Below are 26,669 nucleotides of genomic sequence, written 5' to 3'. Positions count from 1 at the left end.
AATTATCTGGACATGAGTAGCATATCTAGGTGAACTCCAGTTAATTATTGGATATTTTTATCAGACACATGATTCTGGAATAACAGTTGTAGAATAGTTTAAGGAAACTCTGCATTCAGTAGTGTGGAAAAACTTAGATCATGCACTATTAGTTGGAAGCAACTTTAATCTACCAACTACAGACTGGAATGTCTAGCGGATTCATTGCATGTTGTACAGACACAAGTCCTTTGAAGTACTTTGGAACACTTTTTGGATAACTGCTTGAACAACTAGTTAGACAACCCACATGCAATGGAAGCTAAAAATGGGCTTGACGTTATGTGACAAAGTCAGTAAAGAGACGGGGATAAGTGATAATAAGGTCATCATTATGATGAATGTTGCTAATAAATTCATTACTTATGCCAGAAAAAGCAGATATCATATAGTCCCCAAATGATGGATGTAGAGGAATTATGAGCATTGTTTAAACTGATTATAAATCACAAACTAAAAAGTATGTGTGCATTAAGTGGATTAAGGATGGAAAACACCCTCTCGGCTTTGATAATCAAATTTGGAAAGAGCTGACAAAACAGAGGTTGTTGCACTCTCAGTTCAAAAAAGAACATGCAAATGTTGACTGACAAAAGTTAATAGAAATTCATGTGCCTGTATGACGATCAGTGTGTGAAACATACAACTTCCACCATCACTCCTTAGTAATGCCCTTCATCCATGGTTCACACGGTTCATAGGGTATCATGTGAGGGAACGCTAAGCTGAGCTTAACATGAGTAATGTCTTCTAAATCCCTGCTGATTTGTGGACACAAGCTTTCTGCCTCAAGGAAATTTATTATATTGGAACTTAGAATATGTTCAAGAATTCTGCAGCAAAACAATGTTAGGAAGATTGGTCTGTAACTTGGTGGGCCCTTTTCTTTTACCCTCCTTATACACAGGAGTCACCTGTGCTTTTTTCCAGTCACTTGGGACTTTACACTGGGTAAGTGACTTTTGATAAATGCAAACTAAGTGAAGGGCCAATGTTGCAGAGCACTCTCTGTAAAACCAAATTGGGATTCTTTCTGGATTTGGTGACTTATTTGTTTTCAACTCTTTCAATTGCTTCTCAATGTCAGGGATGTCTATTTCTGTCTTCCATATGGGAGTGTGTGTGATGATCAAACAATGGTGTGTGTGTGTGTGTGTGTGTGTGTGTGTGTGTGTGTGTGTGTGTGTGCCTCCCACATGAATGATTTTTTTTAAATACACAAAATTTAAAACTACAGCTTTCCTTTGGCTGGCTTCTTTCTCACACCAAACTGGCCAAGGAGTAATTAGATACAAGCCTTCAACCCACTTAGCAATTTTATGTAGGACCATCATTTTCTAGGGTTCTCGGTATGCTCTTTTGTTACGGTATGACGGTGAAAGCAGATGTATGATTTGCACATTAACCTTTCTATCAATGCCAGAAATTCTACTAACTTTCGCCTGTAAAAATTTCTGCATTGTTCTTTTAACTGAAGTTGAAGCAGTCTCTGTTTTCTCAGCTTTGTTATTGAGCCACGGTTTCCATTTCTTGAGATTTTTTAGATTAAAAATTTCTTTTTCCTTCAGTATCAGTTTTTTAGCATTCACTTTAAATTTTTTTCTCATTGATCCAGTAACAAACCCGATAATGCTTCTCCACCCTCTCCCTCCATCTCCTCCTCTTCCCCCCCCCCCCCCTCTCTCCTTCCCCTCCTATGTCTGTTTCCTTCCCATATCTTTATCCACCTCCTCTTCTTCTCTCTCTTTGGTCTTAAGCCTTGTTTTTAGTTATTGCAAATGAAACCTTGATTGGGAACTGATGTTGCTTAAAATAAACAGATGAATCAGTTGGGATCTTGGTAAATGGGGTGTACGAGAGATCTCTCCAGCTGCTGGATCTGTGAGGATAGTAGTTTCACTGACACTATTTCACAGTTTTAATCTGCAAATGGATACGATTACAAAGTTTTGGATGATTCGATTCAAGTCTGTAGAAGTACTCTAGTCATAAGCCATAAATTCAAGTGTCCTGTTTTCTATAATACCAATGATGAGAAAGAAAACAAGACAGCACATTTTTGTGCAAACAATTTGTGTTAAAAATTAAATACATGAAAAAAGAACATTGATGGGAATGGTTTACATGCCCTGCTATAGTAGTTGAAACTGACTGCTAGGAAGAAAATGAAACAGCACATATTCACAGTAAAGCACAGCATTTTACCTCTCGCAGTCAGTTTTAAAAGACAACTGGCACATTGTTATTTAAAAAAAAAATTATAGCCTAAGTACCTTGAACAAATCTGAAGTAAACTGGTCAAGAAAATTTTGCTGTTTCCCCATTGTGTATTTAAAAATTATGTAGTCTATTTCTGTCTGAACATTTATTAGAGCATCTCGTAAAAACCTGAAGTAAATCAGGTCAGAAATTTTTGAGGTTTTTTTTGGTAATAATGTTTCCCCCTTTTTATATATTCTGAAGAGCCAAAGAAACTGGTACACTTGCCTGATATCATGTAGAGACCCTGCGAGCTTGGAGAAGTGCTGCAATACGACGTGCAATCAACTAATGTCTAAAGTAGTGCTAGAGGGGAAATGACACCATGAATCCTGCAGGGCTGTCCATAAATCCATAAGAGTATGAGGGGGCATAGATCTCTTCTGAAAGCAAAGCATCCCACATACGCTCAATAATGTTTATGTATGGGGAGTTTGGTGGCCAGCGGAAATGTGTTTAAACTCGGAAGAAAGTTCCTGGAGCCCCTCTGTATCAATTCTGGATATGTGGGGTGTCGCTTTGTCCTGCTGGAATTGCCAAAGTCTGTCGGAATGTACAACGGACATGAATGGAAGCAGGTGATCAGACAGGATGCTTACATCTCTGTCACATGTCAGAGTTGTATCTAGACGTATCAGGGTCCCATATCACTCCAACTGCATATGCCCCACAACATTACGGCGCCTCCACCAGCCTGAACAGTCCCCGCTGACATGTAGGGTCCATGGATTCATGAGGTTGTCTCCATACCCACACATCCATCTGCTCAATACAATTTGAAACAAGACTCATCTGAGCAGGCAACATGTTTCCCATGATCAACAGTCCAATGTCAGTGTTGACGGGTCCAGGTCAGGTATAAAGCATTGTGTTGTGCAATCATCAAGAACACGCGAGTGGGCCTTCAGCTCTGAAAGCCCGTATTGATAATGTTTCACTGAATGGTTCGCATGCTGACGCTTGTTGATGGCCCAGCATTGAAATCTGGGACAATTTGCGGAAGGGTTGCAGTTCCGTCACACTGAATGATTCTCTTCAGTTGTCGTTGGTCCTGATCTTGCGAGGTCTTTTTCTGGCTGCAGTGATGTCGGAGATTTGCTGTTTTAATGGATTCCTGATATTCACGATACATTCGTGAAATGGTCTTATGGGAAAATCCCCACTTCATCACTACTTTGGAGGTGCTATGTCCCATCGCTTGTGCGCCGACTATAACGCCACATTCAGACTCGCTTTAATCTTGACAACCAGCCATTGTAGCAGCAGTAATGATCTAACAACTGCACCAGACACTTGTTGTCTTATATAGGGATTGCCGACTGCAGTGCCATATTTTGCCTGTTTACATATCTCTGTATTTGAATATGCATGTCTATACAAGCTTCTTTGGCGGTCCAGTGTATTTTGAATAAGGCTGAATGAGACAAGTGATGATCCACTGAAAATACCAGAAATTAACAATGCAGTCCTAGAACCTGTTCATGTGTAGTTATATCTGAGACAGTCGAAAGGAAATAAACAGAAGAATAAAACTGGAATAGAATGATTTTGATAAAACTAAAAAGAATTTCCAAAACCAAGCTCCTGATGTATCTAAAAAGGAAAGTTTACAATCAATTTGTATTACCAATTCTGAATTACCAGAGTGAGGCAAAGATTTTTAATATCAAGACCATTAATGAAATGAGGCTTCCTCAGTGTTAAATGGAGAGACACATATTAGGAATTACGAGGAGAGAAAGAAAAACAATGAAATGGACCAGAAAACATACTTGAAGGATGATACAATAATTATGATCAAAATGAAAGGGAGGTAGGTTGAACATGTAGGCAAACCAATGTATGCTAGCTAGACCACAGAAGTTCTTCTCTGTTTGCAAAAGATGTAGGCATTTATTTAATGGTAAATGAATGGATGACCAGAAAACATGTACAACCAAGATGAACACACATAGCTGAAAATGATGATACATGGTAAAGCTTAGAGGACATCTCCAGCAGCATGCATTAAATGGTTCCTAACTGCAGTTATGAATACAAGATGTAAAAATACTTTGCATGGAAGCTTTGCCAGCTTGGCTTAAGTTTAAAGTGGGATTTTGAACTCACAACAAGATTCCATCAAACATGCAGGAGTAAACTATTAATCTCTAAACATTCAAAAGACAACAAAAAATTTAACTTATTAATTACTCATTTTACGTATTATCTGGTTATCTAGATTCAAAGGTTGACAATTCCTGCTCGTCATATGACAGGTAGCAATGTTCACTGTAGACAAGCCTCTATTGTTTCAAATGTAGTTAACTGTTGTTCTATGTGATCACATAATTAGACAGTAGCAGGAGATTAACAGATGGTATTACCTGTAATTGAGGAAGCAATTCAAAGCAGTGGCATTATCATTAAGGTTATTAAATTTAATTTAACCTGCATAATCATAAATAACAGTGTAATTATAAATCACTATTAACATAGTTTTTCACACTTATTTTTCTTTACTAATGTAGGTTTTGAAGATACTACAAGATGGGATATACAAAACATGGTGGATGGATAGTTGGATGGATGAATGAAAACTACTGACTTTACAGATAATTTCAATACATTTGTTTTAATATTCGGAAGCACAAATAGAACACAGTAGTTTAGTGATAGTTATTTGTTAATAAATATGGCAAGGGAATTTCTGGCATGTAAAAAAATTAGAGGTGATGGAAACCATTCACTAAATAATAGAACTCTTGAGCCATTGACAGGCACACAAAAAATTGGCCAAGTGCAAGTAGGACTCTCACACTGAGGGTTCTGTACAAAATTATGTATACAGACAGTTCAATCATTCCAGGAATAAAGTCTCTTGATTTTTGCCTTTATCGGCATTGATAATGGCAAGATTTCTGTTACGTCCCAGGACACACTAAAAATTCATCCAAGTTCTAGCTTGGCAGCTCACGGAAGACTAACTGAATTGTGTCAGTGACAACTACGGGGAAATGCTGAGAAAGCTCTGGCAAACATGGAAGCTATCACGGCATGGGGGAACTATTGAGCACCCAGTTTGCAGGTGAAGTGTAAGGACATAACAGTGTTTTGTAAGGAAGGCTAGGTTCACTGCAACACTATGCATTTGGGTGCCGAATCAGCAGACAAGAGCATTTGGAAGGTGAAGCTGCAGAAGTCTCAAGTCACTAGAGAGCTGACAGTGAGGGAAAACCAGTACACATGATGTTCTAGCCAACGACACCATGGGGATTGCCAATATGGATAACTCATTCTTCTTAACAAATGTCTTATTGCTGAGTGCTGATTACAGACTGTCCAGTGCATAGTCTCAGCGCTCGTGCCAGTTGCACCTATCCAGCACGTGAGGAGGCTATGGAGGTTGACCTCGGTACATCTAGCTGTCTTTGATCGTCTATGGAAGCATGAGTCTGGCTGGGCATGGAGGCCATCATCAGCCTGCAGGTCTGCTAGAGGCTTGACCTGCATAACCTGGATGCTGTCCATCGTCCATCTTTGAGTGGCAGACAGCAGCTGACCATCTACACAGCTTCAATGTGGGGTCAACAGCTACAAGTTGAAGTTTGTGCCAATGCAATGTGGTGAGCGACTGTTACTTGTTTGCTTTCTTGTTTTGTATTTCCTTATGGCCATGTTGAGCTGTAGGGACATTATGTTAAAAGTGGTGTTTGCTAGGCCACAGGAACCTACAGACTTGTCTCAGTTCTGTGCTGACACTAGAAAAGTTTATTTGCAGTCAGTGAGGTAATTTATCTGACACGTCTTGCAATGTGTTCAAGCTGTGTCAGTTGCCTCTAGTATGTGTAGAAGGGTTGGTCACAAAGCACACCAGAGCGGAATAGAGCAATGGGAAGCTATTGGGGGCAGAGACTCCTTGATTCAGGAGAAAACAAAACCTTGTTGAGTGTAACCATCCATCCTGTCGATTCCGCAGTGGCTAACCTCATAGTTCCATTTTTGGAGGAGGCAACCAAGTTTTTATTAGTGATGTAAAGGCTGCTGCCAAAATTGGAAAATGGTCTGAAGGAATGTCTTTGAATAAGGCTAGATTAAGGTCAGTGGGCGACACTAAAGCATATGTTATGTACTCCGACACTCTCAGGAGGCCCAAACATTAGATGATCTGGCTAACAGTCTAATACAACACTATCGAAAGCAAAACAGCATGCGGTTCTTTAGGGAAAACTTTATGGAATATGACAGATGAACAGTGAGTCAGTGGATTCCTCTTCTGACAGGATTAGGAAACTGAACTCGCAAACATATGAACTACCACAGAATGCGGAGACCAACAGACTGATTCTCAGTGAGGCAAAGAATAGGGCTCTAGATGTGTTTCTAAGAGGTATATCTGCTGATATGTTATGGAGGGTGAGAATGGAGAACCCAAATGAGTTACCTGCTGCCATTAGGATTGCTATGCAATTGGAGGAGACTGACATTGCTACATGAAGACTTAATTATCACGGGTGTTTTTTGTTCTGAAGTGAAGTGTTTTAAATGTAAGTGCACGAGCCACATCCGGAAACACTGTCATCAGCTCAAATGTTATAAATGTGGGAAGGTGGGCCATAAAGTGCGTGTTGTCAGAAGAGAGCATGGGACAAGCAACATCCTAATAATCGAGTGTTGATCGGGAACAGGGATGCCTCATCCATCGGGTGGCATTCCCGGTATAACACAACACTGCAGAAATGTATGCAGAGGCAGTGCTGTTCCCCCCCCCCCCCCCCCCCCCCTCGAGAGCATGTTTGGTGAGGGGACTGTGTGATCCTGGGACTGTACCTTCTTGAATGTATCATGCAAAAATTGACCTTTGCAGTGTACAACTGAAGTTAGCAGGACATTGTTTCTGCTAGGAGCAACAGCTACAAGTGTTACATTGTTGCAAGAGTCAGTGATCATGAAAGTGGTACCCAATGAACTATGGACACAGGCACTGAAGATCAGTTCAGTTGATATGATGTCACAAGGTACAGGGACGTTTTTCTGGGTGAGCAAAGATAAAGACCTACCAAATGATGTATTATACAGAGTGTCTGCCAAAGGGTTTACTGATTGCTAATTTGGATGTTTTAGAGGAAGATGACATGGATAGGTCAAGTGAGGACCTCTGCCACGAGCAAACAGTCAAAACATCTGTATTACGTGAGAAAGTGAAACATTTACAGGAAAATGATAGAGGAGCAATGGAAGCTTTGTTACTGAAGTTCATGGAATTGTTCAATCTGAATAGTTCGTCACCAGCAACACTACTCATGTAACACAGAATACTAACAAGGAATAATGCTCCAGTGTACAAGTGAGTTCTGAAGTGTATGCAACTCATAATGGAAGAATCTATGGACAGCAACGAGATGATCGTATTATTGGGTGTAGCAATAGTCCCTGGAGGACATCTGTAATTTTGGACCTGAAAATGTCACCAGAAAGCAATAAAAAATACATATTTTTTTGTGACCACTGATACCTGAATGCTCAATCACCAGTGCATATCAGATACCAAATGTAACAGAGATCTCAACACCTTGTGTCAGTAAAACTATTTCTCTACAATTAATTTAAAGATCAGATATCATCAAATAGAAGTGGCACCAGAAGATCGACCAAAGACAGCCTTTTCCATCCCAGGAGGACATTTACAATACCATCTAATGCCATTCAGACTCCAGAATGCACCTGCCATGTTTCACAGATTACTGGGTGCCATACATAGAGGACTAATATCAAAACAATGTTTGGTCCATCTGGATGACATAACAGGGTTTTCAAAGAATGTGAAAGAGCATGGTAGTTAGAGGAAGTATTCAAAAGACTGAGAGCAGAACAACTACGCTAAGCACCAATAAATGTCATTTTGCAGCAATTGAAGCAAATTATCTTCAGCATATAATTAGCAAGGAAGGTACACACTTAAAATTCAGTTCAGAATTTTCCACCACAGAGGCCTTTCATCAGTTTCTGTAATTAGTATTGTCAATTCATTGCTGAAATTGGCAGACCTCTGAACTGTTTGTTACGGAAAGGAGCAAAATCTGAATGACCTACCGAATGTCATATGGCTTTTGATAGTTTTAAGTGAGCACTGACATCAAATCCAGTTTTGATATTCCTTGATTTTGAAAAAGCATTTACTTTGTTTTGTGATGCAAGTAATATTGTTCTGAGGGTTGTCCTAGGGCAGAATACAGATGGTAAAGAGCATCCAGTAACCTACAAATTCCAACAGTTGAACAGAGCTGTTTTGTACTTCTGCTGTTATAATATGGACAAAACTTCAACGTATTGACACATCACGCCACTCTCAAATGGTTATTAGGATCGAAGAGTCCATGCAGCACATTAATAAAATGTGTACTCCATTTGAGTGAATTTGATTACAAGGTAATGCACAAACCAGATAAAAAGCAATGCTAACTGTCAACAATTCAAGTCACAACCTCAGTCTTTGACGACAGCTTGCTGTGCAGCACAACAAAGAGTGGATTACGAGCAGTAGTACCTGTAGCTTCCCAGTACAAAGTCTTGGCACAAGTACTTGACCACATGATGTCACGCCATGGTGGGCAATGAGCAACTGATAGGTGAATTGCTGAAGACTTGAAAATGAGATGTCGAGCAAATATGTCAGGAACTGCATACATTGTCTGTAATGAACTGATCTTAGTCACCAACTGATTCCATTACTATGTCTACTGGAATCATCTAAACTGTTTGAAAAGCTTGAGAGGGACATTTTGCGCCCATTTAATAAAACACCTGTATTTTGAAGATGTTGAGCTATTAGATGAGGAGGAATCACCTGTATTGACTATAATTGACCATTTTTCACATCATATAGTACCGGCTGATATTCTTTACCAAAAAGCAAGTACAGTTGCTCAAGCATTAATAAATAATTGGTTGCTAACATTTGGCATACCAGATATGTTAATTACACGCCTGGGTACCAATTTCATGTCTGATCATATGAAGTAATTATGTCTACTGTCCAAATATGCAGCTGTGAACAAGCCACTTCCTCCCACAAGCCAATGGGAGAATAGAGAGTTTATTGCACGTTTTTGAAGATGTTGAGCTATTAGATGAGGAGGAATCACAAAAATTAATTGGGACATTTATTTAGATTCTGTACCAGCAGCATGCAATTCTGAAGTCCATACAGCTATTGATCTATCGCCACATGAGGTAATATTTGGGGAAAAATGCTGTCACATTTTGAAGTCATTGAGCCAAAGCTTGGCTCTCATGTCGAACCAGGGAAAAAGTTTGGCAAGAAATTTTGAAACATTTGGCAACAAGTAAAAAGTGCAAATATGAAAGACAAAAGCCTCAGAATGACAAGAATAGGTATGACAATGCATAGGGAAGTTATCGCAGTATAAGGTTGGCCATTGGATGTTAGTGATGAATCAGTACACATCAAAATACAAAGCAAAGAAATTCCTGACGCGATACCATGGACCATACAAGTAGTGGAAATGACATCACATGTCAATGTTAAAATGCAGCTGATACCAACAAAGACTTTGATTATTCATGTAGGATGTATTAAACCTTTTAAGGGAGCTGTCATGCTTTGCTGCAGATACCTGCAGCATCTACAGCATAGAATGCAAAGCCTTGTGGAACAAGGAAGAACCAGATGACTGAGATGTCTAAAATGCCTTATGCCGTTAAGCCACGAGGCCATGTCATTAGGACTGATTTGATATTGTTGTTTGCTTATACTGTACTTTACCTGTTTTGGTGTTGGTTATTAGGAAGTCATAGAGTTTTATTTTGTTCTATTTACAGTATGTTTTAAAGTTCTCTCCCCTCCACATGACTGAGGATTGATACAGTGTTATTTCTGTATATTGGAGTATAGTTTTGTCTCGATAATCTTGCTTTCTGAAGGGAGTGGAAGATAATGACGTAGGTTCCTTTATCTCAAGTCACATACCAAAATGGGTACAGGTATGGACCAAAGATGTATTAATAATTCAGAGCAAAGAGATGGCTGCACTCTGATGTCACTGGAAGACCTAAAGACATGACAGAGGGAAAGTGTAACTATCTGCCCAAGTAGGATGATACAAAGTGGTGTACAGGCATGCAAGGTCCAGTTATTATTGGGAAAAGCCAAAGCAAATGAATGTCAAAGGGAAGTGTTAAGGCCATATCCACATTCCCAGATAGTAGGCACCCACTGGGTCTACTCAGTTTTTTCACCAGAAGTAGTCATTTAAACTGTCACTAACACAGGCAACCAACAGGTATGAATTGAATGGAATTACGGGATAGTGAAATAATAATAAACTGTATGACTTGTGACTTACTAGGCGTGACATTTCATCTACCAGCCATGATCACCGGTACGACCACACGTAAGTGGGAACAACCTATGTTGTGCTGGCCTGAGAAGCCACTAAAGGAGTGTCATAAGCAATGCTAGGTACAGCACAACAATAATTTTTCAGGTGCCAAACCAGCAGAAAAGAGCCTCTGAGGGGTGAAACTGCAAAAGTATGAAATCAATAGGAGAGCTAACAGTGATGGAAAACCAGGACATATGATCTCATAGCCATCCACAATGCCACAGGGCACACAAGAAGTGGCAACATAAATACCCCACCCTTCTTAACAAATGCCTTACTGCTTAGTGCTGACTGCTAACTGCCCAGTGCATGGTCTCAGCATTGTGTCAGCTGCAGTTATCCAGTGTGAGCGGAGGCTATGGAGGTCGACACTCAGTGCATCTAGCTGTCTTCGATTGTCTGTGTAACCACGAGTCCAGCTGAAAACACACTACTGTTGCCAACTTCCGAGGCAATATTGATTGGGTACACAGGCAGTGATCAACCTGCAGATCTGCTGGAGGCTCGATCTGCATGACATGGGTGCTGTCCATCATCCACCTTCGAGAGAGAGAGAGAGAGAGAGAGAGAGAGAGAGAGAGAGAGAGAGAGAGAGAGAGAGAGAGAGAGAGAGAGGAGGGCGACACTACTCCTGCTCATCCTGTTTCTGTGGCAGGTTTTGATGCTCTGATTCCTCTCTCCTAAGTGGAGGCTGAGAGCCAACTCCTGTAAGCCAGCGAGTACTGCAGCTGGACTTAAGCCTCATGCCTGAGTGCAAATGATCGACATCAATCAGTGCCTTTGGAGATCCATAAATAAGAGTTGTAGGCCACTGGAGTCCAGGGTTTGATGGCTGTTCGATGAAATAACAGCAACCACCTGAAGCCTCTTGCACTGGCAGTGCTGCAAGTTGAGTAAATGCGAGCCTTCTGCTGCTGACGAGGTGCTGCTCCATCAGTCCAGCTGCGGCTTGGTACTTTGGAGGACACTCATGATTACTGCCTAATAAATGTGTTACTGTCAATTATGTTTTATTGGCAATCTTGGACATAGCTAGGTCCTCACCACTGCATCCCTCTTGGATCTCTCCTGATGACTGTAGGAAACTATGACTGGACTCCTATATACTGGTGCCAGGGATTCCAAGACTTTCGAGAATGTTTGAATTTCAAGTTCGTTTGTTATGATTACAAATTAACAACTTCTTAATTTTTATCACTTATTTGTGCTTGCAAAATTTCTTGATTCTATATCAGGGGAAGTACGCTATAAGTTTTAACGAATGAGCTTGCAAGTACTGAAATACATGACATAAATGCCCAATCGTTTGATTGCACTGACTTAGAAGCTTAATATTTTTACATCACAAAAGAACTATGAACTTCAATATGTGGCATACATTTCAACTTGATACATCTACGTGGTGCTGAGAAAAAGGAGTCTTAACAGACAGATGGATGGACAGACAGAAAGACAGACTGAGAACAAACGACAAAAAAATTATTTTTCATGTGATATAATCACAAATTAACATTTTTTTCAGATTTATTCCTTTGGCTGTAGTGTGAAACCTTGCTTCTGGCTAAATTTCATGATTCTAGATCAACGGAAAGTACACTGTAGGTACTGAGTGAGTGGGTTTACGGGTCTCAAAATATGTGACATAATGGTCGTGTCTTTTGATTGCACTAATTTAGAAACTTCACTCTTTTACATCGTCAAGGGGCCATAGATACAAGCTACAAAGGAGAGCGCCGCCACCCCCCCCCCCCCCCCCCCCTTCACCCAGTACCATCCAAGATTGGAACAACTGAACCACATCCTTTTTCAGAGTTTTGATTATCTATCATCATGTCCTGAAATTAGGGACACCCAACTCAAAATCTGCCCCACCCTTCCTAAAGTGGTTTTCTGTCACCCACCCTAACCTCCACAATATCCTAGTCTATCCCTTTTGAGTTACCTGTCTCTGCCTGGTTTGCGGTGGCCAGCCATGAATTCTTCTTCTGTGCCAACCTCTTCATCTCAGAGAAGCACTTGCAATTTATGTTATCAATTATTTGCTGGATGTACGAGGTGTGATTGGAAAGTTCTAAGGACGGATCCGCTACTGCTTACTGGTTTGGCAGGCACGTACACGGTGGATGGGGAGTGACAATGGTCTGGCTCATCATGCCTTCTCTATTGTTGAATTTTTGACCAAATTCCGCAACAACCATATTCCCCTGATTTGGCCCCTGCAGACTTCTACCTATTTCCTAAACTGAAATTTTTCACTGAACAGGAAGCTCTTTTACATTCTAATTCTAATACTAGAGTCCCTGTGTCCTCCCTGTTGATTCCTGTTTCTTCTTCTATCGCATTATCAGAAAAGTCCTCCCCCTCACAGAAAGTTTCAATGTACTCTTTACAACTATCTGCCCTCTCTGCATTTAACAGAGGAATTCCCATTGCACTCTTATTGTTCCTGGGTAGACTTTACAATCCAATATCTGATTTCAGAATCTCTGTCTGACCATGATGTAATCTAACTGGAATTTTCCTCTATCCTTTGGCCTTTCCCAAGTATACCACCTCCTCTTGTAATTCTTGAACAGAGCATTTGCTGCTTCCAGCTGAAATTTATTGCTGAGCTCAATTCTACCAATACCCTTTCTTCTATTCCTTCCCCACACCCATTTTCAAGTCTCACATGACTTTTGATTTTGAACTCCCTTGATGTACTGAATTACTCTTTTAATATCCTTGCACACTCCTCACCTATCTTGGCCTCAACCTATGGTAACCTACTGCCCCCACACCCTCTGCTAAACTTGTTTTCACCCCCTGTCCTGTAATCACCTCCGAGTTTAGCTTCCCTCACCCTCATTGCGCACTGCTCCCTGCCAGTGCGCTCACTGATATTTTCCACTTCTCTGCTCATCTCCTTTCTGTTTCTTATTTTTCTCCTCCTCTCCCTCCGCCACAGCCCCCACTGCTGCACCTGCCACCCTTGTCCTACCACCTCTAGTCACAACATGCTCTGCCAGGTAGTGCAGATTCCTCTTCCCCTAAGTGTACCCTGCTATCCCTCCCCCTTCCCCGTCCCACTCTAGATTGTTGGTCCCATTTAATGCATTTATGTAAATGTGGTTTGTTAAGAATGGTAAATTTCCACAAAAGAATTGAACATTTCTGCTGCACTATCATGGTTGACAAGCTTGATTATTCCAAGGATTGAAATAGAATTTCAACAATGTATAGCAAATAGTTCAGGTCAGTGTGTTGACTGAGACTGAAAATGGAAAAAACACTTCTCTGAAGGGTTGGGCTGCTCCATGAATAAAAACAGAACCGGATAAAGTTCACGCAGACTCTGCACCATCATTGAAGACCACTTACTTTTGTAAAAATAAATTTAAATGTGGTCAGACAAACACCAAAGTGCTGTCCATCCAATTGAGGTCACTGAAAAGGAAACCACTGACAAAATCCATGTTATGATAGTACAAGACCATAAAAAAAGTAACTGTGAGATTGCCGAGACTCTGGGCAACTCAGTTGAGTGAGTGCTTTATATCCTGCACAGAGAATTGGCTATGAAGAAGCTGTGCGCCATGAGGGTGCCACAATTGCTCACAGCTGACTGAAAGCTCATCCGACACAGCATTTCAAAGCAATGTCTGGTGGTGTGTAATCTCAATCTGCAAGGCTTTTTGTGCAAATTTGTGAGTGACTGTTGATGAAACCTGGATCCATTACTACACCAGAGTCAAAATGGCAGTCAAAATAATGGACAAAGGCTGGTGAAAGTGCAACAAAGCAGGCAAAGACTATGCTGTCAATACCCATTGTTTTTTGTGAGTCACAAGAATAATACTTGCAGATTACTTAGACCAAGGCAGAACCATAACTGACCCTATAATTCTTCATTATTGTACTGTCTGAAACTTACATTTTCTGAGAAAGACCAAGGTTGGCACACGAAAGTGCTCTTTCACTACGGTAATGCAACACCATCTCACACATCAATGACAACAATAGTGGAAGTGCATGAACTGAGATTTGAATGGGTTCCTCATCCATCCTATCAACAGACTTAGCCCCAAGTGACTCATTCCTGTTACTTAACTTGAAACTTTGGCATACTGGGAAGAAATTTTCATCAAATGAAGCAGTGATAATTGCAGTCAAAGAGCGTTTTGCAGAGTTTGACAGAACCTATTTTTCCCATGGGATGAAAAAGCGGATGGATTGTCGGACCAACTGTATATCCATCAAGGGTTGGGTTGGGTTATTTTGGGGGAAGAGACCAAACTGCGAGGTCATCGGTCTCTTTGGTTTAGGGAAGGACAGGAAGTCGGTCGTGCTCTTTCAAAGGAACCATCCTGGCATTTGCCCGGAGCGATTTGGGGAAATGACGGAAAACCTAAATCAGGATGACTGGACGCTGGATTGAACCGTTGTCATCCTGAATGCGAGTCCAGTGTGCTAACCACTGCGCCACCTCGCTCGGTTATCCCTCAAGGGAGACGATGTCAAGAACTAAGGAGATTTTATTATGAAACAAATTTTTTTTTTTTTTTTTTTTTTTTTTTTTTTTTTTTTTTTTTTACCATACTTATCAAACCACCCCCATATGTAAGAATCTTTTCGCCGTACCTGTCTGCAACTCAACATGTCATCTTTACAGTTTGAAATAAGCACATCACATATACACATTTTATTTACATATTTTATTGAATAATATTGTTTTAATATCAGGATACAAATTCACAGATACTCTTGTCAAGATGAGGATTTGGCTCATTGTAATGTTCACATGTTTTAAACTTCTTCCTGATGGCTCACTAATTAGTTGAACTGATTTCTATCTTAATTCATCATTTGCAAGTGTAATGAAGCTGTGTAATGTTAATATGTATAAAAATGGTTTGCAAATGATGTGCTGTAATATGAAACTGCAATTTAGAGAGCTTAATCGTTGATACTGGGTTGTAAGTGGTCAATAATATTGTTAGCTTACTTTTTAAAATCACAATCAACAACAAATTTACCATGAAACAGTTTCCATTTACTCAGTATGCACAAGTACACTGATAATCCAAAACATTACAAACACTACCCACTGCAATGTTGGATGCTGCCTGATGGCGTTGTGACACATGACACGGTAACAAAAGTATGCAAGCAGAGCAGACATGAACGGGGGATCACCCTAGCAAAAATATGGACTGCAAATGGGGAAATACATTGAGCTAAGTGACTCTGACAAAGGGCAGATTGTTATTAGGCACAGCCTATGGATGAGTATCTTGAAAACAGTGAAGCTGGTCAAATGTCCATGTGTTACTGTCATGAGCATCTACAGAAAGAGGTAGATGGTCAGTGAAACTACCACTAGGCACTAAATGGTTGGACGCCCATGACAGTTCACAGAATGTGGGGTTTGGAGGCTTGTCTGCTCTGTTAAGTCAGATGGACGATGATCTGTGGCATCTCTGCAAAAAGAGCATAATGCTGGTGCACACACAAGTGTTTTGGAGCACATTGTACATAATGGAACATGGAGCTCTGCAACAGACCATCCCTATGTGGTCATATGCTGATCTAATGACACCGTCAATTATGATTGCAGTAGACACAGGTTCATTGGGATTAAACTGTCAATCAATGGAAACATGTCGGTTCTTCGGATGAATCACATTTTTGTTACACTATGTTGATGGTCGTCTCAACAAATGCTGTCATTGCGGTGAATGGTGGCTTTGAAATGTGCTGCATGCCACAGACGCAGGCTACTGGCGGCAGTATTGTGCTACGGGAGATATTCTCCCGCATTTGCGTGTGACCTGTAATAGCAATCAGAGAGACACACTGACAGCTGTGAACCACCAGCATCCCTTTATGCTTTATGTCTTCCCCAACAGTGCTATCATCTTTAAGTAATGTAATTGTCTATGCCTCAGAGCTAGAACCATCCTACATTGGTTTGAGGAGCATCCTAGTGAACTCATGTTGATGTCTCAGCAACCAAATTTGCCTGATGTAAATCCTATGAAACCCATATGGGTCAGAATCAGGTGCCATCAACACGTACGAAAATCAGTGGCCCATTATTTATATGAATTACATGACCTGTGCTTATACATCTGATGCCACATACCTCCACAAACCTAACAACAAACTGTCAGATCCCTGACATGGAGAAACTGTTACACATTTCTTTCCAAAGATGGGCAAACAAGCTGTTAAGCACATGGTCATAATATTTTGGCTCATCAGTGTACACTGTTCTAATAAAACAATGGAAAATCCAGAATGGAATAAGACAATATAACCGAAAGAACAGACGGCTACTCACTATACAGAGGACAAAACACTCACATTCACACAAGCACAGCTCACACATACATGACCACTTTCTCTGACCACTAGGCCAGTGTGTGTTTCCTGCCTTAGAAGAAGGCCTTGTGTTTGAAAATCAAATGTACAGTAGTCTTTTTGTTGTGGCTATCCGCAACTCTATGTATCCTCAGTATAATGAGCAGCAATCTATCCTTTCCATCATACTGACACTATTGTAATAGTTTTACAGGGCTGCAACTCAAACTTGTAAGAATTTCAGGTGTATGAAGGACGATGGTGTCAAGAAGCTCCTGATAAATTAATGGTGAGCAGAAGTGAGGAGGAAGGAGGATGAGGGCGGGGAGGGGGGGGGGGGAGAGCATACCACAATAATGACTGTTTTCCCCAGCTGAGCTATATACCAGCCATAAGCAATAGTTTAACAACAGCTTTTAAACTTTTTTAATTTATTTGGAATAATATTCATATAATTAATATGCTTTGAGATATTACATATTTTAAAGTTTATGGTTTATAAAACTCATAAAATTCAATTTTAATGCTAGGTTAAAAATGCAGAATTGCCCAAGATTTTATGAAATTCCTTGAGATTTCTCAGATTTTGCCAAGTGAAATGTAATTCTGTGAGAGTTCCAGGTTTTCCAGAACAATTACCACTCTGTTTTATTTGTATTTTCGAATACTGCTTTATGTTTACCCCATGTTTCAATATGTACACATTTCCCTTGTGTAAACATTATTTCCAAAACACAAGAATAAAAATTACTTTCATCTCTGCAATAATTTCTCCAACAGGAAAGTTGACACTATATGACTATTAAAATTGTGGTGTATCACTGTACTGATTACTGATCTGATTTAGTTTTAAATGAATTTTATGTAAGAATTATCTGAAAAGGTGGCCATGAAAAGTTAAATTATTCATCAGGTATATTAAATCCTTTCTAAACTTATGACTCACCTCTGACTGTATGCTATCAAATTAAATATACCATTCCCTTTTCTACAAAAGTATACTAGTAAAAACTTCAACTCAGTTGTAATTTTCCATTCATCATCATAAGAATTTCTCTGGTGTCTTTATGAAACTGTTAGTGCAATCTATGGCATTTTTGATAGGTACAATTAAAGTTGCTTACCATAGGCTAAGGCAATTAAGTTTTCACTAGATGGAACTGATGCCAGTTCTTCTTTCTGTCTATCATGTTCCTTCTCTTTTCCTTCCTCTTGCTTAGAAATTGGCTTATCCGTTAACTTTCTGTAGTGGAGGGAATCTCTTGTCACAACTTTCTGAACAAGTTTTCTGACCTAGAAAAAGACACACTGTTCCAGATATATGTATATATATATACACACACACACACACACACACACACACACACACACACACACACACACACACTATTATAACATTCAAGCAATGAAAGACAACACAATAAATTGAATTTATCATTATTGGCGCAACTAAATGACTATGTACTTCACAAGCTTCACAACTGTTTCCAGAACCATATGAATCACAATCTGTGTTTCAATTCAAGTTTTTCAAGTCTACTCTTCTAAATTAAATTCTAATGATTAACATTAGTCTTCATAAAAAACTGAAGAAGGAAGGTTAGGGTTGAATGTCCTGTCAAAATTGGGGTCATTAGGGACAGATCTTAAGCTTGGATTGTGGAAGGGTAGTAAAGCAAGTTGGCTGTATCTTTTAAAAACAATTATTCTCTCTTTTGGAATTAATGCAAACAAAGGAACACATACAGCCAGACAGGTATTTGAACCTTGGTCTTTCTGAATAGGAGTTCAAGTGTCTTACCATCGAGCTGACATGATCTGTGTGAACAAAAGGTTGTATGTATACTATTAGCACTCATTTTGACCTTTCTTTTTAATTCTCAAATTTCATGTATATATAAATAAAAAATTGCCCTTTTGTCCAAGAACGGTAAGTACATACTTCCAGTTACTCTGCATGCTATTACATAGCAGGATATTCACTTGTAGAGCTAAAGAGTACTTTATGTTACTATGGCTCTTTATGTGGGGAAACCAGAAAAACTATATAATAGTGAACTGTGCTATCACTAACATTCAGTATTTAACAACATTATAGTCCTTTGATAAGAGGCTACAGTTAAAAGGTATGTGAGTGCAAATAACCAGTTGGAAGTGACAAGGATTGTTACACATTAATCCTCTTTCCTAGTTGACATACTTTTCCAGGTTCTACATACCATTAATTTCTAGAATATATGTATTTAAGATGTTACTTTCATTATTAATTTACCATTGTCCTTAGGTAGCATGTCTCAGCGTCGAACAACTCACCTGAGCTCTAGAGAGATTTAAACCTAGTGTATATAGTAGTTCTTCTATATCCTTATCAAAAATGTAACCACAATGTGATTGATCAAAATACAGAAAAGCAAGAAGTAGCAAAGGATCTTCTGTATAAAGCTTCACTTTATCTTTCTTCTTTTTGTCTTTATCTCGTTTTCTGTCCTTATCATCTTTGTCTTTATCTCTTCTGTCATCTTTCAAGTCATCATCATCCTGCAACAACAGATGTAAACGATTTGTTTGCTATGGTGTATAATATTTATTGTGTTTAAATTGAATATGAAAACTACTTACCTCATCATCCTCCTCCTCATCATCCTCATCTTTTTCTTCATTCCTCTCCTTATCATTTCTACTTTTGTCTTTTGAATGTCTGTCTTCTTTCTTTTCATCCCTTTCTTCTCTTTTGCCATTCTTCTTGTCAGATTTTCTGTCATCTTTTTTGTCCTTCTTTTTGTCCTTCAGCAGAAAAAAAATGTTAGTTACCACCAACAGAAAAAAGAACATTGATGGAAACAAATTGCCCAGTACAAACCTTGTCTTTCTCCTCTTCTTTTGGGCGCTCTGGTGCATCATGTAGAGCTCTGTAGATTCTAAATCCAAAATCACGCATAAGCATCTCATTGAACAGTTCTGCAAATAATGATACTTCAAAAGAATGCTCCTGAAAAATGAAACACAATTTTAATTTAATATTTTACTCCTTTACCTCAGGCCTTTATTAATAGGTGAGTAATATACAAAGGGCATTCTACAAGTAATACAACACATTTTTTTCTGGAAGCAAGTTGGTTTTATCCAGTATTCCAGTAGACCATATTATTCCCCACTCTTTTGGCTACAAAACACTATTTTTCAACATAATCTCCATTCAATATGATGCCCTTGCCCCATCTTACTGGGAGGGCCACTAGGCCTGCATCATACCTCTCTACCGGTCGCCATTTGGAGCCAATGTCTTGTTGCATCAATAACCTCCCCATCATTCACGTACTGCTTCACACAGCGTGCATCCTTCATTGGGCCAAAAGGATGGACATTGGGAGATGAGATATCTGGACTGTAGGGTGGATGAGTAACAGCCCAACAATGTTTTTGTCTGAGGCCTTGTGTTGGCATGGAGAAGCAGAAGTTCATTTGCATTTTTGTGGTGACAAACAAACTGAAGTAGTTTCCCAAATTTCCTGAGGGAAGTAGCACAAAACATTTCAAAGTTGATAGTTGTACCATGAGGGAAGACATCAAACAGAGTAACCCCTTCAGAGTCCCTGAAGACTGCAACAATCTCTTCACCAGCTGACGGTGCAGCTTTGAACTTTTTTAGAGGAGAGGTGGTGTGGCAACAATCCATGGATTGCTGTTTTGTTTTTGGTTCGAAGTGATGAACCCACATCTCCTCCCCTATGAAGATGCTCAACAAAAAATTTGTAATGTACAAGCAACTCCACACAGCTGGTCCTTCATTGCTCTTCGGGGTCTTCTGTTACGCAGTAAGGTCTTCTGTTTTCCAGTAAGGAACCCAACACTCGCACACCTCTGAGCAGCCTAAATGGTGAATGTGTGTAGCAGCACTAACAACAGAGACACCCAGTTGTACAGCAAGGTGTTTGTTTGTGATCTGTTGATCGCCTCAAATGAGAGTGTCTGCACAATCCACCATTACAGGAGTCACATCAGTATGGGGGTCGTCCGGCACGAAGGAGACTGGAATGGTTTGCAAGACCTTGCTGTGATGGCAACTGACACATTGTCCAATGACTCACCATGCTTTTGTTCACTGCCACATCTCCATAAACATTATACAAGTGCCTTTGAATATCTGCAGTGCTCTGGTTTCCCACCAAAAGAAACTCAATGACAGCTCTATACTTGGAATTCACTGTTTTACAGACATCAATTCGAAGGCTACATACAGGGAGGTCCATTGATCGTGACCGGTCCAAATGTCTCACGAAATAAGCATCAAACAAAAACACTACAAAGAACGAAACTTGTCTAGCTTGAAGGGGGAAACCAGATGGCGCTATGGTTGCCCCACTAGATGGCCCTGCCATAGGTCAAACAGATATCAACTAGTTTTTTTTTGAATGGGAACCTCAATTTTTTATTACATATTTGTATAGTACGTAAAGAAATATGAATGTTTCAGTTGGACCACTTTTTTCATGTTGTGAGAGATGGCACTGTAATACTCACAAACGTGTAAGTACGTGGTATCACATAACATTCTGCCAGAACGGATGGTATTTGTTTCATGGTACATTACCCTGTTAAAATGGACCGTTTACCAATTGCGGAAAAGGTCGATATCGTGTTGATGTATAGCTATTGTGATAAAAATGCCCAACGGGCATGTGCTATGTACGCTGCTCGGTATCCTGGACATCATCCAAGTGCCTGTACCACTCTCCGGATAGTTACATTATTTAAGGAATGCCCAAGTAGGTGTTTCAGCTACTGTCACGGCTAATCTGCAGATCAGTAGCACACAAATTGCATGAGAATCGGGAATCTCAAAAACGTTGGTGTTGAGAATGCTGCATCAACATTGATTGCACCTGTACCATATTTCTATGCACCAGGAATTGCATGGCGACGACTTTGAATGTCATGTACAGTTCTGTTACTGGGCACGAGAGACATTATGGGACGATGACAAATTTTTTGCACGTGTTCTATTTAGTGACGAAGCGTCATTCACCAACAGCGGTAACATAAACCGGTATAATATGCACTATTGGACAATGGGAAATCCACAATGGCTGCGAGAAGTGGAACATCAGTGACCTTGGCCGGTTAATGTATGGTGGGGCATTATGGGAGGAAGGATAATTGGCTCCCATTTTATCAATGGCAATCTAAATGGTGCAATGTACGTTGATTTCCTACGTAATGTTCTACCGATGTTACTACAAGATGTTTCACTGCATGACATAATGGCGATGCACTTCCATCATGATGGATGTCCGGCACATAGCTCGCGTGCGGTTTGAATCAGCATTGAATAGCATATTTCATGACAGGTGGATTGGTCATTGAAGCACCATACCATGGCCCGCGCAATCACCGGATCTGACGTCCCCAGATTTATTTCTATGGGGAAAGTTGAAGAATATTTGCTATCGTGATCCACCGACAACATGCATCAGCGCATTGTAAATGCATGTGCGAATATTACGGAAGGCAAACTGCTCGCTGTTGAGAGGAATGACATGACATGTATTGCCAAATGCACTGAGGTTGACGGGCATCATTTTGAGCATTTATTGCATTAATGTGGTATTACAGGTAATCACACTGTAACAGCATGCATTCTCAGAAATGTTAAGTTCACAAAGGTACATGTATCACATTGGAACCTACCTGTTACCAACTGTTAGTTTAAAATTGTGAGCCATATGTTTGTGACTATTACAGCGCCATCTATCACCAAGCAAAAAAAGTGGTCCAACTAAAACATTCATATTTCTTTACATACTACACGAATATGTAATAAAAAATGGGGGTTCGTATTTAAAAAAACACAGTTGATATCCTTTTGTCCTATGGCAGCGCCATCTAGCGGGTCAACCATAGCGCCATCTGCTTTCCCCCTTCAAGCTAGGCACATTTCGTTCTTTGTAGTTTTTTCGTTTGATGCTTATTTCGTGAGATACTTGGCCTGGTCATGCTCAATGGACCACCCTGTATAGCGCCACAACTTACTGGAACTTCATAAAACTATAGGGGATGAAGCGGAAATATTTCATTAAGCCCCACAAAGAATTCTTCCCCCCCCCCCCCCCCCCCCACCCCCCACCCCCAGCCAAAACTGACTGAGAAAAACAATATGTTGTATTGCTTATTGAACATCCCTTGTAACAACATTAGCCTGTCTCTTCAAAACAGTACTATATTACTTCAATCATAATGTAATACCAACGACAGACCAATTGATTGCTCAAATTATTACCTTTGTGTCCTCAGGCCTGTAGTCCAGTAACACTGACAATGACATTACTGTGCAATCAAATTTGCCAGATTTTGCTGTACGTGATGGGTGAACAAGGATGTGTGGCCCATCAGGCAATGTGTAACGCTTTTCTCGTGCCAGTTTCTCTCGCTCATCTTGCTTTTTTCGATCTTCCTCCTGTTAAATTTATAATAAGAATTTCAGTTTCTGTACATTTAAGTTCACAAAGAAATGTATTTAAAAGAAAGAAAGGAAGTTGAGGACAATGAGTTCCTATGTTATTTTATGCATTTAAGTTGGGATGGGGATTGTGCACAGAATATTGTGCATTTTTTATGGAAAACTTGTGCACCTAACAACCTCAAAACTGTCTGGCAGATATCACACCCTGAGATGAAGTCCTGTTGAGCACTGAGGGAAATGAATTACAACATGACCGTTTTTCAGTTTATATTGCAGCACCCATGTGAAAAGAGTCTAGTCAATATTCTAGACCTTTTGGAATTACAATACAATCATTACCTATGGATACACTGTATAGCAACTGTGTAGATGGGAACTACAAAGGGGAGGATTTCTTTTATTTTTATATCACAGACTGAAACCAAATACTCAACGTCCAGAATGTGTGTGGAGAGGATCCAAAATATGAACGTAAGTTTACTCCAAGTAAGTCAAAACCTTATAAAATATTTGTTTCCAAGACAAGAAGAAACAGTCAGAAGATATAATACTTCTCAACTGATGATCCAATAGTATTAAAAGTATTTAGAACTATTTCTTCGATACAAGGAATTGGCTGATCACTAAAAGAGAGAGAGAGAGAGAGAGAGAGAGAGAGAGAGAGAGAGACAGACACTATGGTGAGAATCACAAGTGTAAGATACACACTAAATTCTTCCTATCTTTGCCCAAAATAGCGGAACACATCAGTGCAGGAAGCCATGCATTATGGAGTATGACGAAAGTGTGTAAGAACAATTTCCATTTCTTCTCTGCAGCAGGATGGAAGTAGCCCATGATCTTGCTGTGGGCTTCAAAAGTTTTAAGTTCTTGTTACTTATGCACATCTTTTCCCATTGACACATTATTTTTTGGCTCAATAGTGTGATAGCAGCATGCAAGGAAATGGCACACCATAATATGATTGGCTCTACCCAAGTCTATCTGTTTTCCCAATTGTTTCTTTTCCTCAGGTATCACATGGAATGCTACTGCTTCTCTTATTATTGAAGCTGGGAAAAGGTATCAAGGATTTATGATCTGTATTGTTTTCTGTGTAAAAGGCTAGCTCTTCAGAGATTGGAACAATATTATGAAAAGGATAGATTGCTACTCAAGATAAGGAACTTTTTCCCTTGGCCACTTCTCAGCTGCTCCAATACCTCTGGTATGCATGAAATTCAACACCAAAGACAGGAGATTCATTTGGGGGGAGAATCCTGAAGATATAATTAGCAACAATGATAGTGTCGTCAATGCTGATCTCCTGCTTCGACCTGAACATGCATACAACTTTAAAATAATGTTTCTGTTTTAAAACATCGCAAAATTTGAACTTAAAAATATAATTTTATACTAATTATTATATTTAATACTAATTACATACTAGGAACAGAGAGATGATTCACCGAAATGCACAAGCACTGCGTCGTCGAGAGATACACAAACAAAAGGTACAGAGCTTTGCTTTGCTAACTTTCAGAATGAAATTCCTTCCTCAAGCTGTAGGATAGGCCTCCAGCATACTGTGTGAGGGGGTTCTCATCACTGCAGATGTGTCTGCCATGGGTGGCCAGGCTGTATGCGAAGCTCCCCCAGACCTAATACACAAACAGACCTTCTGTGGCATATCCCCACATTCACCTGATCCTCACACGCATCCCAAGAACCAACCACAACGAAGCAATCCTGATTATCACCCATTATCACCTGGGATTGGAATGACTGAACCACATCCTTCGTCAGGGCTTTGATTATCTATCATCATTCCATGAAATGAGGACATACTACCCAAGATACTTTCATTCCATATCAAAGTGTTGTTCCACCACTCACTCAACCTTCACAACATCCTAGCCCAATCCTACGCCACTCGCAACCCAACCCCCTCCCACAAGGATCATACTCTTGTGGAAGACGCAAATACAAGACTTGCTAATCCGCCCACCCAACACCTCCTGTTCCAGTCCCATCACAGGCTTATTCAACCCCATCAGAGGCCGGACCACCTGTGAAAGCAGTCATGTTATATACCAGCTCTGCTGCCATCCTTACACAGCGATTTACACTGGTATGACAACCAACCAGCTGTCAAACAGAATGAATGGCCAATATCAAACTGTTGCCAAAAACAAGGTAGACCACCCAATGGCATAACATGTAGCAGAGCACAACACGCGAGATTTCAATGGCTGCTTCACAACCAGTGCCGTATGGATCCTCCCCACCACCACCACCACCTTTTCTGAGCCGTGCAGCCGGACTAATTTAATAATTGGCTCCTTCTACCGACCCCCAGACTCCGATGATATAGTTGCTGAACAGTTCAGAGAAAATTTGAGTCTCATAACAAATAAATACTCCACTTATACGATTATAGTTGGTGGTGACTTCAACCTTCCCTCAATATGTTGGCAAAAATACTTGTTCAAAACCGGTGGTAGGCAGAAAACATCTTCCGAGATAGTCCTAAATGCTTTCTCCGAAAATTATTTCGAGCAGTTAGTCCACGAACCCACGCAAATTGTAAATGGTTGCGAAAACACACTTGACCTCTTAGCCACAAACAATCCAGAGCTAAAAGAGAGCATCATGACTGATACAGGGATTAGTGATCACAAGGTCGTTGTAGCTAGGTTCAATACCGTTTCTTCCAAATCCACCAGAAACAAACGCAAATTAATTTTATTTAAAAAAGTGGATAAAGTGACACTAGAAGCCTTCCTAAGAGACGATCTCCATTCCTTCTGAATAGCAACAGCAATTGAGAGATTCATACCTCATAAATTGGTAAGAGATGGAACTGATCCCCCATGGTACACAAAACAGGTCCAAACGCTGTTGCAGAGGCAACGGAAAAAGCATGCGAAGATCAGAAGAACGAGAAATCCCGAAGACTAGCTAAAATTTACAGACACGCAAAATTTAGCATACAATTCAATATGAGATGCCTTTAATAGGTTCAACAACGAAACATTGTCTCGAAATTAGATAGAAAATCTGAAGAAATTCTGGTCGTATGTAAAGTACACAAGCGGCAAGACGCAGTCAATACCTTTGCTGCGCAGTGCCGTGGTACTGTTCTACATCTACATGACTACTCTGCAATTCACATTTAAGTGCTTGGCAGAGGGTTCATCGAACCA

General features: G+C 40.1%; 1 protein-coding gene across 2 annotated transcripts in view; it reads right to left on the bottom strand.

Annotated features, from left to right (window-relative positions):
- The window catches only part of LOC126272211 (cell division cycle and apoptosis regulator protein 1-like), a 269,061-nt gene that overhangs the window by 18,494 nt on the left and 223,898 nt on the right, over window positions 1–26,669 (bottom strand). For both annotated transcript variants that reach the window (XM_049974912.1, XM_049974901.1), the window contains exons 14-18: window positions 23,302–23,478; window positions 19,885–20,013; window positions 19,644–19,808; window positions 19,338–19,562; window positions 18,149–18,317 (exon numbers count right to left, since the gene is read on the bottom strand). In XM_049974912.1, coding sequence (XP_049830869.1) covers window positions 18,149–18,317; window positions 19,338–19,562; window positions 19,644–19,808; window positions 19,885–20,013; window positions 23,302–23,478 — 865 coding nt within the window. The remainder of the gene's footprint in view (window positions 1–18,148; window positions 18,318–19,337; window positions 19,563–19,643; window positions 19,809–19,884; window positions 20,014–23,301; window positions 23,479–26,669) is intronic.

The sequence above is a fragment of the Schistocerca gregaria genome, chromosome 1 (genome assembly GCF_023897955.1).
Source record: "Schistocerca gregaria isolate iqSchGreg1 chromosome 1, iqSchGreg1.2, whole genome shotgun sequence".
Classification (NCBI taxonomy): domain Eukaryota; kingdom Metazoa; phylum Arthropoda; class Insecta; order Orthoptera; family Acrididae; genus Schistocerca; species Schistocerca gregaria.
Note: the sequence above shows the minus strand (reverse complement) of the source record. Positions and strands in the feature narration are given on the sequence as shown.